This window comes from Oncorhynchus mykiss, chromosome 4 (assembly GCF_013265735.2).
Source record: "Oncorhynchus mykiss isolate Arlee chromosome 4, USDA_OmykA_1.1, whole genome shotgun sequence".
In the NCBI taxonomy this organism is placed as follows: domain Eukaryota; kingdom Metazoa; phylum Chordata; class Actinopteri; order Salmoniformes; family Salmonidae; genus Oncorhynchus; species Oncorhynchus mykiss.
The window spans coordinates 6,821,966-6,835,644 of NC_048568.1; the positions used below are offsets into that span (position 1 = coordinate 6,821,966).

General features: G+C 41.9%; 1 protein-coding gene across 2 annotated transcripts in view; it reads left to right on the forward strand.

Moving 5' to 3' along the window:
• The window catches only part of LOC110520963 (protein lin-28 homolog B-like), a 38,646-nt gene extending 25,559 nt beyond the window's left edge, over positions 1–13,087 (forward strand). For both annotated transcript variants that reach the window (XM_021598414.2, XM_036975524.1), the window contains exon 4: positions 7,626–13,087. In XM_021598414.2, the coding sequence (XP_021454089.2) occupies positions 7,626–7,917 (292 nt within the window). In that variant the 3' untranslated portion in view covers positions 7,918–13,087. The remainder of the gene's footprint in view (positions 1–7,625) is intronic.
• The last annotated feature ends 592 nt before the right edge of the window (positions 13,088–13,679 follow it).

Here is a 13,679-nt window from a genome sequence, read left to right on the forward strand (position 1 = left end):
TGCCATTGCTATACTATTCTGGCTATCCAATCCCACTCTTACTCCCCCTTATCTGCCGAAAGGGTTCCCTGGTTATTTCAGTGTAGTTGGGATAATTGGAGTACTTTGTGGTTTATCTTAATGGTGTTCTGATTGTGCTTCGGATAGGGAGCTGTGCTTCGGATAGGGAGCTGTGCTTCGGATAGGGAGCTGTGTTGGTAGGTAGGCAGCAGGTACTTGAGCCTGATTAAATCTCTTAGTTCTGTGTAAGGGGCCACAGGGCTGGGCTACCGACGCCGCCAAGACATCCACATACACATGTTGGGTTTGCTCCTAACAGAACCCGGCTCGGCGAAGCAAGCCTCTATGCTTGCATAGTCCCTAAAGAAGGGGGTTCTACTTTGGTAGAGGTTACTGCAGGGGGTCTGCAGCCAGATAGAAAAATACAAAATCAAATAATCTGTCCAAGGGATCTGTGAAATAAGTTTAGACGGTGTAATACAAAACAATGTAATATTATTCATTTACAATGTATGTTCCTAACCATGGGCAACATAGGCCTGGAAGGCTCACAGGGATATTGGTATCCACAGTGCTCCACCAATTATACATTTACAAATGTTTGTGTTCCCCAAAAATGCACTTAATTCACAGTAACTGTCCACTACAAATCTCACATTTTAAATGTTTACATTCCGTTCCATACCCAAATAATGTTGTTGACTCGTCATATACTTGTATTTGTGGTCAAAGCATGCCTTTTTCAGAAATGCTTGCTATTTCCTCATTGGCCGATCAGCGGTCAACTTGCGTTAATCATTTTAATGACCGTTATTTGCCCACGTCATTCTGTTGTTGTGGTATGCCCACACCATTCCAACACAGAAAAGCTGGTTTGTAACATGCTTAATATAAATCAAATCAAATTTGTATTTGTCACATGCGCTGAAAAACAATGGGTGTAGACTTTACAGTGAAATGCTTACTTATCAATTAAATGTTAAGTAAAAATAGACAAGTAAAAATAACAAATAATTAAAGAGCAGCAGTAAAATAACAGTAGCGAGGCTATGTACAGGGGGTAGCGGTACAGAGTCAATGTGCGGGGGGTACAGGTTAATCGGGGTAATTGAGGTAATATGTACATGTAGGAACATGCATAGTGACCATGCATAGATAACAAACAGAGAGTAGCTCCAGTACCGCTTGCCATGCGGTAGCAGAGAGAACAGTCTATGACTAGGGGGGCTGGAGTCTTTGACCATTTTTAGGGCCTTCCTCTGACACTGCCTGGTATAGAGGTCCTGGATGGCAGGAAGCTTGGCCCCAGTGATGTTACCATTACCCTCTGTAGTGCCTTGTGGTTGGAGGCCGAGCAGTTGCCATACCAGGCAGTGACACAACCAGTCAAGATGCTCTCGATGGTGCAGCTGTATAACTTTTTGAGGATCTGAGGACCTATGCCAAATCTTTTCACTCTCCTCTTCACGACTGTCTTGGTGTGTTTGGACCATAATAGTTTGTTGGTGATGTGGACGCCAAGGAACTTGAAGCTCTCAACCTGCTCCAATTCAGTCCCGTCGCTGAGAATGGGGGCGTGTTCGGTCCTCCTTTTCCTGTAATCTCCTTTGTCTTGCTGACATTGAGGGAGAGGTTGTTGTCCTGGCACCACACGGCCAGGTCTCTGACCTCCTCCCTATAGGCTGTCTCATCGTTGTCAGTGATCGGGCCTACCTACCACTGTTGTGTCATTGGCAAACTTAATGATGGTGTTGGAGTCGTACTATGAACGGAAGGAAAACTTTTGAACTCATATTGTAATTAATTATTGGTCATATTTCATAGAAATCTGGAAACACTGGACAGTTACTTTAAGCTTTAAAACTGCAAGGTTTTCTCTGCCTCATGGAAATATGTGTAGAATTGCAGGAAATTAGCTTGAAAACTGCAAACTTCTCTCCACTGTCAAGCGATGGGCCTTTAAATTGTTCCTTCCCAATATCCGAAGTCATGGTAAAAACTCCTTGAATGCTATCTTTCTTTTATCTCGAGTTGTGTTTATGAGGGGGTCCCTGATAAATTTGCTGTCACAAAAGGGGTCCCCAGCCCCAAAACGTTTGAGAACCCCAGCCCCAAAGACCTTGCTTGAAAAACAAGTAAAGCTGCAATAATACTATTGTTTGTCCCTCTTGAGCCACCGTAGCAACAACATAGCCAGAAACACTTCCTCAAAATAGTCCAAGATAAGATAAATCAAGAAATCTGTATTAAATATTTACGTGTTTGCTTTAGAAGTCTTCGTCGTGCAATTTTACAACTAACTAAGATGTTTGGTGCAGTATTTCTCAAGTGAAATATTTTGCATGAAAATTAGTCGTCTGTCAATGAATGACAACGAACACTTCATTGAAGAATGCCGTCCATAGTTCCCACTTCCACAAGGAGTAGTACTGTTGACCAATCACCGACGAAGGGGCGGAGACTTCAGCTACCAAGCTTCGACTTGCCTCTATATTTTTGTGTGTGTACGCGAACAGCTGAAAAAAAAACTGGAAAACAAACAAAAACGTAACAAAATGTCGTCATAATATGTGCGCAAAGTGTTTCGACTGTGAAGCATGCAACAGGCTTTACGCTACTCTTCTCCCTGCTTTCCAGAGCTATAACTACAACTATACTTGAACACAGTGTAGAAGTACTGCATTCCAATATTCTATATATTATATACACTACATGACCAAAAGTATGTTCGTCGAACATCTCATTCCAAAATCATAAGCATTATAATGGAGTTGCCCCCCCCCCCCTTTGCTGTTATAACAGCCGCCACTCTTCTGGGAAGGCTTTCCACTAGATGTTTGAACATTGCTGCGGGACTTGCTTCCATTTAGCCACGAGAATTAGTGATGTCAGACAGATGTTGGGCGATTCGGCATGGCTCGCAGTCTGCATTCCAATTCATCCCAAAGGTGTTCCATAGGGTTGAGGTCAGTGCTCTGTGCAGACCAGTCAATTTCTTCCAAACCGATCTCGACAAACCATTTCTGTATGGAAAGCGAGGTCCATACAGAAATGGTTTGTCGAGATGCACGGGGGCATGCTGAAACAGGAAAGGGCCTTCCCCAAACTGTTGCACAAAGTTGGAAGCACAGGATTGTCTAGAATGTCATTGTATTCTGTAGATTTCCCTTTACTGGAACTAAGGGGCCCGAACCATGAAAAACAGCCCCAGACCATTTTTCCTCCTCCACCAAACTTTACAGTTGGCACTATGCATTGGTGCAGGTAGCGTTCTCCTGGCATCCGCCAAACCCAGATTTGTACGTTGGACTGCCATATGGTGAAGCGTGATTCATCACTCCAGAGAACGCGTTTCCACTGCTCCAGAGTCCAATGGAGGCAAGCGTTACACCACCACGCTTGGGATTGCGCATCTTAGGCTTGGTGCGGCTGCTAGGCAATGGAAATACATTTTTTGAAGCTCCCGACAAACAGTTATTGTGCTGACGTTCCTTACAAAGGCAGTTTGGAACTCGGTAGGGAGTGTAGCAACAGAGGACAGACGATTTTTACATACTAGACGCTTCAGCACTCAGCGGTCCCGATCTGTGGGCTTGGATGGTCCACCACTTCGCTGCTGAGCCGTTGTAACTCCTAGATGTTTCCATTTCACAATAACAGCACTTATGGTTGACTAGTGCAGCTCTAGCAGGGCAGAAATTTGACAAACTGACTTGTTGGAAAGGTGGCATCCTATGATGGTGCCACACTGAAAGTCACTGAGCTCTTCAGTAAGGCCATTGTACTGCCAATGTTTGTCTATGGAGATTTCATGGCTGTGTGCTCGATTTTATACACCTGTCAGCAACAGATGTGGCTGAAATAGCCGAATCAACTAATTTGAAGGGGTGTCCACATACTTTTGTATATATTGTGTACATTCTGGGGCAAGAGACCTAACAAAAATATAATATTAGGGGTTTGGGAAATGCTGAGAAGTACTCTTAGCTGTTTTTCCTTAACTGAATGAATGTTCACTGAAACAAAGGACTATTTTACCACTCAATCCATCTTAATCAAGACCGTAAACCAGAGTTAAGAATAGGTCTAAGTGACCTCTTATCAATAGAGTTTGTCACATTGGTTTTAATGGTCCTGTTTCAGCCCAGCCAATGATGTACAGTATATAAACACTAGATTGTTGATGCTATTGTCACGAACCGGCTCAAAGTCCATTACAAAAAGGGAGACAACGTGGAGATTAGGAATAACAAAAATATATTAACTGAAGTAACATAAATACAATTAACAATGGTGTGTGTAGTCAGTAATTAGTAGTGTAAGTGAGTGGTTGCGTGCATAGATGTGATAATGAGGGGTGTTGAAAGGTGCCAAAAGCAAACAAACAAAACAGCCACAACCAAAATCTAACCGTGTCTGCATGAAGAGAGTCTCAATGAATGGGGAAGAGGTTTATTTATCCCTGGACACACCTGGGTCCAGGTGTGTCGCATGTCGCTGACAACCCTCCCGGCTCTGCCCACCGACATCCTATTAAGGAAAACAAGAGCAAAGAGAAAGAATTCGGCAGGCAGAGTGGGAGGGTCGTCACACTATATATTCGCCAATGAGAGACTAAGTCACCGCAGAAAGAGCTGCCACCCATAGAAATGAATGGAATCCTACAGTTTCATGGACCAAATTTCATGTAATTAATGATATTATTATTTTTTATAGTGGGGACAGCAAAAAAACCAACTGTTTTTCTATATAGTTTTATTACTGTCCGCCCCAGGACCATGGTGAAGCCAAAACAATAACTACGTTGCTGGGGCGGTCAGTAATACTAATGACCGAGCATATACACAAGCAGTGGGGCGACAGGGGGTAGCAGATTCCTGCTTTTAAGGTGACTGTGTAAAAGAAGAAATGTGGCAGACAATTATGGAGACGCTAATAAGTGCATTTCTATTGCTTCTAAAATCTTTCAATGATTCATTGTAAAAAATAATCATTTTACCTGTACCATTTTCCCTTGTAAATTTCAAGAAAATGTTGAATGGACTATGACATAAAGCATATCAGTGAGTTGATTCACAAGTCCCTTGTTAGTGCTAAAAACCTGCCATCCAACAATAAAAAAAAAAATCTAAATTCTGTTATTCTGTTGCACATTGTATGTTAAATTATGCAACAAAGAGAGATTTTTTGGACAATAAAGTCACTACCGGTGGAGTCCAAGTCCGCACTGGTCGAGGTTGATTGACGAGTCATGAAAATCTTTGACTCGAGTCCAAGTCAAGTCCCAGTCCTGGACTCGAGTACTACAACACTGAAGCATATTCATTGAACTATAAACCAAGTCTATTCTCAACACTTGTGTATATATGTGTTCATTTAAAGTGTTAATCGGTGTTTAACTTTCAGAGTTAAAAGTAAACATTTGCTTTGTAACCCGGAATTTGTAACAGAATAAAAAGAGCATACGCCATATGACACCCAACAAATGCTTTATTGTAGCAGCAATCCCCGGGAGGAATATTAAAACATTGCGGATGATGTGTCTACGCTATTCTGAGGAGGCAAGAACAAATGAGGCAGTCTAGGCTATGTTGGGGTAGCATCCCAAATGGTTTACTATTCCCTAGCGCACTACTTTTGACCAGATACCTATGGGCTCTGGTCAAAAGTAGTGCACTGAATAGGGAATAGGAAGCCATTTGGTGGAATGCAGTCATGATGCTAACAGCATTCTACAACCAGCCTCCAAGTATTACCGTGGTAACCATCACAGGCTCCTTAGTAACCCACAAGGTCCCAGTGAAGTGTTTTTGCTCCATTTCTTAGCTCGGTAAGAGCACATGAAGCTCATCGAAATATTGAGGGTACGAAACCTTCTGAACTGAGGTCAACTCCTGTTCAAGCCTGTTTGGTAATTGAATTGGATGTTGCGTTTGAGATATGCAGCAGGTAGCCTAGTGGTTAGAGTGTTGGGCCAGTAACTGAAAGGTTGCTGGATTGAATCCCTGAGTTGACGATGTAAAAATCAGTTATTCTACCCCTGAACAAGGCAGTTAACCCACTGTTCCCCGGTAGGCAGTCATTGTAAATAAGAATTTGTTCTTAACTAATATATGCAATGGTGTTTTCAGTTATAGCATTGCCTTTTTCAATTCAGTTTTTCTTCGGCAGCTCAATTGGAATTGAAATGTACTTGACCATTGATCGGCACAATGTTTTCATTGTGATTGCGTGTCAAGGTGTGTGTGTGTGTGTGTGTGTGTGTGTGTGTGTGTGTGTGTGTGTGTGTGTGTGTGTGTGTGTGTGTGTGTGTGTGTGTGTGTGTGTGTGTGTGTGAAAGTGAAAGTGATTTTGAGAGAGAGAGATGAAGTGTGTGTGTGTATGGGCATGAGAGAGAGAGAGAGAGAGAGAGAGATGGAATGTGTTTTCATCGAGGATGAACAGTTCATCTCAACATCCTCATTAAGTGCAGCTTTCTTCTACATCTGCTCCTTGATTTGTTATTGAGCGGTCTGTTTGTCTTATAACATGGGTCTTCGAGATGCACCAAGAGAAATGCAACATGCCTGTCTTATAGTGCTCACCGTCCATTGTGTCTGTCTGAGAATCAATGCTATAGAGCATCCAAGCCCTTACATTTTTCAATTCAATGCACTGTGTTCCATGCAAAATTGAGAACTCCCTATATGAGGAATGTATTGAGGGTGGTGTGTTTTGCTTGTACTTTAAGTGCTATACCACTTCATTTACAAATGATTCTAAAACATCTATGTTGTGCTTATGAAGACTTAATAAAACCTATATTTGTTTGTTGCAAGGAGAACGCTAAAGTGGGGCCCCCCCCCCCCCGATTGATTTCACCAATGATTTGTGTAAATACTGTATAGATGAAATTCTACTGTGATGGAATTGTTTCTCACATTTCAAAAGGATTTATGGCCTTAGACAGTTTACATAAAACTGACTGGTATAATGCATTAGTGAATGTTATAAGCTTGTATGAGTCTTTATAATGTCTAATTAGGCCTTTATATGTAACAGTTTACATAAAACTGACTGGTATTATGCATTAGTGAATGTTATAAGCTTGTAAGAGTCTTTATAATGTCTAATTAGGCCTTATATGTAACAGTTTACATAAAACTGACTGGTATTATGCATTAGTGAATGTTACACGCTTGTATGAGCCTTTATAATGTCTAATTAGGCCTTTATATGTAACAGTTTACATTAAACCGACTGGTATTATGCATTAGTGAATGTTACACGCTTGTATGAGCCTTTATAATGTCTAATTAGGCCTTATGTCACTTTTCTATGATACATTTTCAACTGACTCAAAATGGATGATGGTTGGTCGGGATTTCTGTTAGGATAAATACACACAAGGGGGCTTAAGAAGATGCTTAAGACAATAATTGCAATGCATTATAACGCCATTGTAGTGCTTTATACCTGTTTACTTTATTAAAGCATTATCGAATTGTTGATTCATCCTTATTTGAGTTATTGAATATTGTTTCGATATAAGTAGCAAGTTGGTGCCGTTTTCTGTCCTTTACCTGTTTCTTCTTCTCTCCCTCCTCTTCTTTCTCTCCATTCCACTCCCACTGTCCTCTGTCCAGCTGTTATAACTGTGGAGGTCTGGACCACCACGCCAAGGAGTGTGGCCTGCCCCCCCAGCCAAAGAAATGCCACTACTGCCAGAGCATCATGCACATGGTAGCCCAGTGTCCCCACAAGGCGCTGGCGCCCCCCACTGGCTCTCAGGACCCCCTGCACCCCTCTACCTCGACCGACCTGTACCCCCCTGACGAGGAGGAGCGCTCGGGTTCATCCCCCCTCGATGGCCCCTCATCCTCCCCGGAAGCGCCACCCCAGTCACACTGTGGTGGCCCCCAGAGGTGGAGGAAATAGGCGGGGAGAAGGGGAGAGGTGTACCATGACCCTGACTCCCCTAATCTAAGGAACCCCCAAAATCCCATCCCTAATCTACCTCACACTCGTGAAAAAAATGGGAGGTATATTTTTGGGCGGGACCAGCGAAGTTATGGCAACGATCACCGGGATACGGATTTGTGTGAATGTGTGTGACTGGCTGACTGGTTGTCATCTGGTTGCAGCTATGGCAACCATCGCTGGGGATACGGACTCATGTGAATGACTGTGTGTGACTTCTCAATCAGTGCAGCTCAAGAGACAAAATGGTCTAAAAGAGAAACAAGGGTTAGGGTTAAGGGTTATGGGTTAGGGTTAGGGTGATTGTGAACCTGAGTTAGATGACTGGTGTCATCCGTAACACTTTGTGTGGTAGTTTCTGAATAGAATTCGGTTTCCTTTTAGATTTTAGTTCACGTGTTTCATATTATTATTATTCTAAACATCATGATGGCTCTTTTTTAGCATTTAAGACTTTAAAAAAAGGCCTTGATGTAGGCCAGTGTTTCCTAATTGAGCATATTTTATTTTTGCCCTAGCAGTAACACACTTGATTTAACTTATCGCCAAGCCTTTGATTATTTACAATCCGGTGTGTTAGTGATACATCAAAAACTAAAATGTGTACCCCTTTGGCTCCCCGGGACCAGGATTGCAAAACACTGATTGGTCCTCTATAAAAACAATAGAACCGCAAAAAAATCTGAATCCAAATGATGCCTCAGTGTGACCTATTGATCAGTGTTGGCGAGAGCACCATGGATACCAGGGTGAAAGGTTGGAAAGAGGATGGGGGCGTAGGACCCATTCAATAACCCTTGTGGTCATGTGCAACGCTCTGCTTTACAGAAACAGAACTGGACCAACTGCCAGTTCTGGGGGGGAGCAATGGTTGCAATGGTTTCATAAGAACCAGGAACTGGTTGTTATATGGTTGTTATTATATGGTTGTAATGACGTCATTTCAACCAGCTTTGCCCACTGGGTGATTGTTGTTAAACCTAGTTTGAAGTGTGTGTGTGTGTGTGTGTGTGTGTGTGTGTGTGTGTGTGTGTGTGTGTGTGTGTGTGTGTGTGTGTGTGTGTGTGTGTGTGTGTGTGTGTGTGTGTGTGTGTGTGTGTGTGTGTGTGTGTGTGTGGGCACAAGCGCATGTGTGAGTGTGTATGTGGGCACAAGCGTGTGTGTGTGTGGCACAGCCTGGTGCAGTGAAGTCACCTTTGCTGTGTACTTCCCCAGCGGGTAGATTTTGGCACAAGACATCATTGCAACCAGTATTCTGCTGCGAAAAGAAGCCTAACTGTCACTCCTGAACCACAGAAGATGAGCTTTTCTAGTTCAGTGGTACTAACAATTGACTGCAGAGTGCTAGTGGGGGAATAGTATTGATCCAGGCATGTGTGCACTTGCTTGTGTGTGAGTGGGGTTGTTAGGAACGTGTGAGAGACATTGTTCCTTTCCTAAAACATAACAGAGAAGTTTGATCCAGGCTTTGAGATTGGGGCCAACCTCTAGTCGACTTGATATTAATGTTTCATGTAATCCTAGAAAGACATGCCTTAGAAAAAGTGTTTTATCACTCGAGACCTTGCCTGGCTACCCAGATTCCTTGCTCTTGCCAAAAGCTAAGCCACGCTCACAGACGTTAGTTTCTTCTCCGCAGTGAGTCTGGATCTGAGTACCTCCCAGACCCTTCACCGAATGCCAACACATTTGAGGCCATCTGATTGGTCCAGGAACCGATGGGTTGGGCCAGAGCTAGAACAAACATGGGTAAAGCGGCGGTTTGAAAATGTGTCATTGGCATTGATACTCTGATTGGTTAGAGACGATCCAATCGATGTTGACTTTGTTTTGTACAAAGCCCCTCGTGTCCCTCGTCACCACAAAATCTTAAATGATGGCAGACCGAGACACTCAATATGTGGTCTGGAGACCGGACTCGAGTAGCCTAACAACTCACATCTTCTTCTGAAGAATTTAGTGTGAGTTGTTAGGCTACTCGAGTCCGGTACCCAGACCACATATTGAGTGTCTCGAGCTTGTCTCGGATACATTTTTACTCCGTCTTGACTGTTTCGGCTCAGTCTCGGACAATCTGAATTATCAGCCCCCGTTCAGTCGATGCTTCACCATGCCAAATATCCACACTCCTTTTATAACACCTTTCATACGTACTCGTAACAATACTGTCCTTTACTACAGTGCATTCTGAAAGTATTCAAACCCCTTGAATTGCTCCTCATTTTGTTACGTCACAGCCTTATTCTAAAATGGATTCAATAAATGTTTTTCTTCATCAATCTACACACAATACCCCATAATGACAAAGCGAAAAACAGGTTTTTAGAAATGTTTGCTAATGTATTACAATTTACAGAAATACTGTACATTTTTAGCTCTTTTTTTATGGCGGCGATCTGACACAATTTCAATCATGGTCTTGAATTGGACTCGCCTTGTTCTGGTCTCGGTCTTGACTCGAACTCGCCCCCCCTCCCGGTCTCGGTCTTGACTCGGTCTCACAATACTTCTTGGATATTAAACTATTTTATCCACCTCTAGGTTTAAGTTCCAAAACATTGAAAAAATGCCATTATTTAATTGGACTTCTACTATCTACATTTGGGTTGTTGACTAATTAGTTGGAGATAGTGTCACAGTTTATGAAGTCACAATATAAGTCATTAATATATGTATGAAAGAATAGCATATTCTAAAACAATTATTACATTTAAGTATAGAATAAATTATTTCTGGCATAGTTTAAGAAACTATGTATTGTGCGTAGGATTCTTTATTGTCAAGCACCATCACACCTCTCTCTCCCTTTGACCTGTGTGACATCACTCATTTTACCCGTTCAGTCAATGCCCTCCCCGTTTATAATATGAAGTAATTTTCTACATTTATGTCTCTCTTTATTTCTATCACTCCATCTCACTCTTATCCTCCCTCCGCATTATCAAAATATCTGATCACTCTCACATCACTCTACCTCTCTCTATCGTTCTATCTGTCTCTGTTCCTCTTTTCCGACGAAATGCCTTACCTATATAGGAAAAACTCGGACCCCTAGTCCTAGGCCTAGTATTAGTCAAATCACATAGCCTCTACATCTGTCTGATGTCAAAGCTTTCTATCCCTATATACACACCCCTGTCCCTCTCCCATCTATGCCTGTGGTACCACCTGTTTCCCACTCAAAACGGGATCCCTAAACACTGCTGCTCGTTATTCAAATAGTCCAGAGATTTATTAAGAGCTGAAAAAGAGGTAGGGAGAAAAAAAAATGTAAGTGCTGCTTTTCGTATGACTTGAATCCTCTGCGAGTTTCTATTAGCGCTTATACTAATGAAACATGACAACTCTTCTCTGACCATATTGAATGTGAAAAGAACTCTGAAGTGGCTCTCCTCACAAAAGTCAATGAGGGTTACTTTGGAGTCGTATCTTCTTAATGTGCTGACAAATCAAATGGCCTTGTATGATGATATCAAACTAGCTTGTGTTTTCTAAAGCTCTAAAACAAATTACGTAGACAAGCAACAGTTTTTGGTATACATTTCTATAAAAGAGTTTGGCTTTATTTGAAGGCATTGTAAAAGTAGGACTTGCTTTGCTGTTCCTGCTCCTTTGGAATTTCAAGGGATTGTTTCTGAAAGTTCAACACTGAGGTTGTTTATGTATAGCTTTTTGAATGTGTGATGTGCATCGAATTGAATCCAATAAGCGGACAACAACAGAGAGGGAAAAAAAGAGAATGACCAAACCACACAATGAGCACAGCCCATTTTTGTACTATGTATATATTTTTTTTATCCACAATTCCTCTCAGGATGATAAACTGTTCTCAGGGAATTAACCAAAAAATGTATATTTTATTATTTTGGGAATCATCCACCGACTGATCGATAAACTCAAACTTTACTGTTCAAAGGGTTCTGTACCTCTTCATGTCCTGATATTAGTAACTAACTACCTCTCGAGTTACACATAGTTGTGCATTTTCTTCTTCTTATGTTTTGTTTTGATTGATCTTGTATGATTAACTGTAGGACTTTTTTTGTTTACAGCAAAAGCCTACCTCATTTCCTCAGTTTTTTCCCTCCCCCAGCCCCCCCCCCGTCCTCTACCACCTCTGTTGTTTGTTACAAGCGTCCGGTGTTGGCACAGTAGTCGCAATGCAGTTTCAATCAATCACATCGCTGAAATGGCAGATCAGTTGTGACTCCAACTCCTCTTTTCCAATCAAAGCCTGTTTTTTGTTGTTGTTTTTCTTCAGTTTTGAAATTGTAGTGTTCATCTCCACATCCAGGGTGAACTTTGTCTGCCAGCTAAGTGTGTGTGTGTGTGTGTGTGTGTGTGTGTGTGTGTGTGTGTGTGTGTGTGTGTGTGTGTGCGTGTGTGTGTGCGTGTGCGCTTTTCCAGCATATGTAGGCCTACACACTTAGCTTGCAGACAGCAACCAGTGAGTTTAAGTGTTTGTACATATTTTTTCTCCTAACCTCATTTCTCATTGTAACCACTTGACAGGCATGAGGTGGACACAAATTTGATTGTACTGTAAATGCACAAGAAGATAGTGCCTATCTATGTTTTGTCTGTGTATTCCCATCGTATTCCTAAATAACCATTTTTCTCTCTTTGGCCTACTCAGTAAGTGACCTAAATATCGGCCATTTTGACAACCTCCGAAAATGACAAGTTGTGTTGTCTCGAGACAATTGGTTCTAGTTTTTGTGAACTACAATACGTATTATGAGTGGCATTAATAATTCTTAAGAAATGGGTAGATTTAAGTACTAATAGTGACCTTGCATATGTTGAGATCCTTAAAAAAAAGGGTTTATGAATATTACTATTATTTTTTGACTGAAACTCTTGAGGTGGGGGGGGGGGGGGGGGGGGGGGGGGGGGCGACTGCAGTATTCCAGTACAAGCTCACCTCGTAGTCTTCTTTGCAGTTTGCAGTACATGTGCGACTAGTTTACATCGGCATATGAACAAAAAGTACCACCGTTACTGATGATATTATTATTATTCATTATTAGCTTTACAGTGGAAGTCGGAAGTTTACATACACCTTTGCCGAATACATTTTATCTCTGTTTTTCACAATTCTTGACATTTAAACCTAGTAACAATTCCCTGTCTTAGGTCAGTTAGGATCACCACTTTATTTTAAGAATCTGAAATGTCAGAATAATTGTAGAGAGAATGATTTATTTCAGCTTTTATTTCTTTCATCACATTCTCAGTGGGTCAGAAGTTTACATACACTCAATTAGCATTTGGTAGCATTGCCTTTAAATTGTTTAACTTGGGTCAAACGTTTCAGGTAGCCTTCCACAAGCTTCCCACAATAAGTTCAATTAATTTTGGCCCATTCCTCCTGACAGCTGGTGTAACTGAGTCAGGTTTGTAGGCTTCCTTGCTCGCACATGCTTTTTCAGTTCTGCCCACAAATTTTTATAAAGGATTGAGGTCAGGGCTTTGTGATGGCCACTCCAATACCTTGACTTTGTTGTCCTTAAGCCATTTTGCCACAACTTTGGAAGTATGCTTGGGGTCATTGTCCATTTGGAAGACACATTTGCTACCAAGCTTTAACTTCCTGACTGATGTCTTGAGATGTTGCTTCAATATATCCACATAATGTTCCTCTCATATTATGCCATCTATTTTGTGAAGTGCACCAGTCCCTCCTCCAGCAAAGCACCCCCACAACATGATGCTGCCAC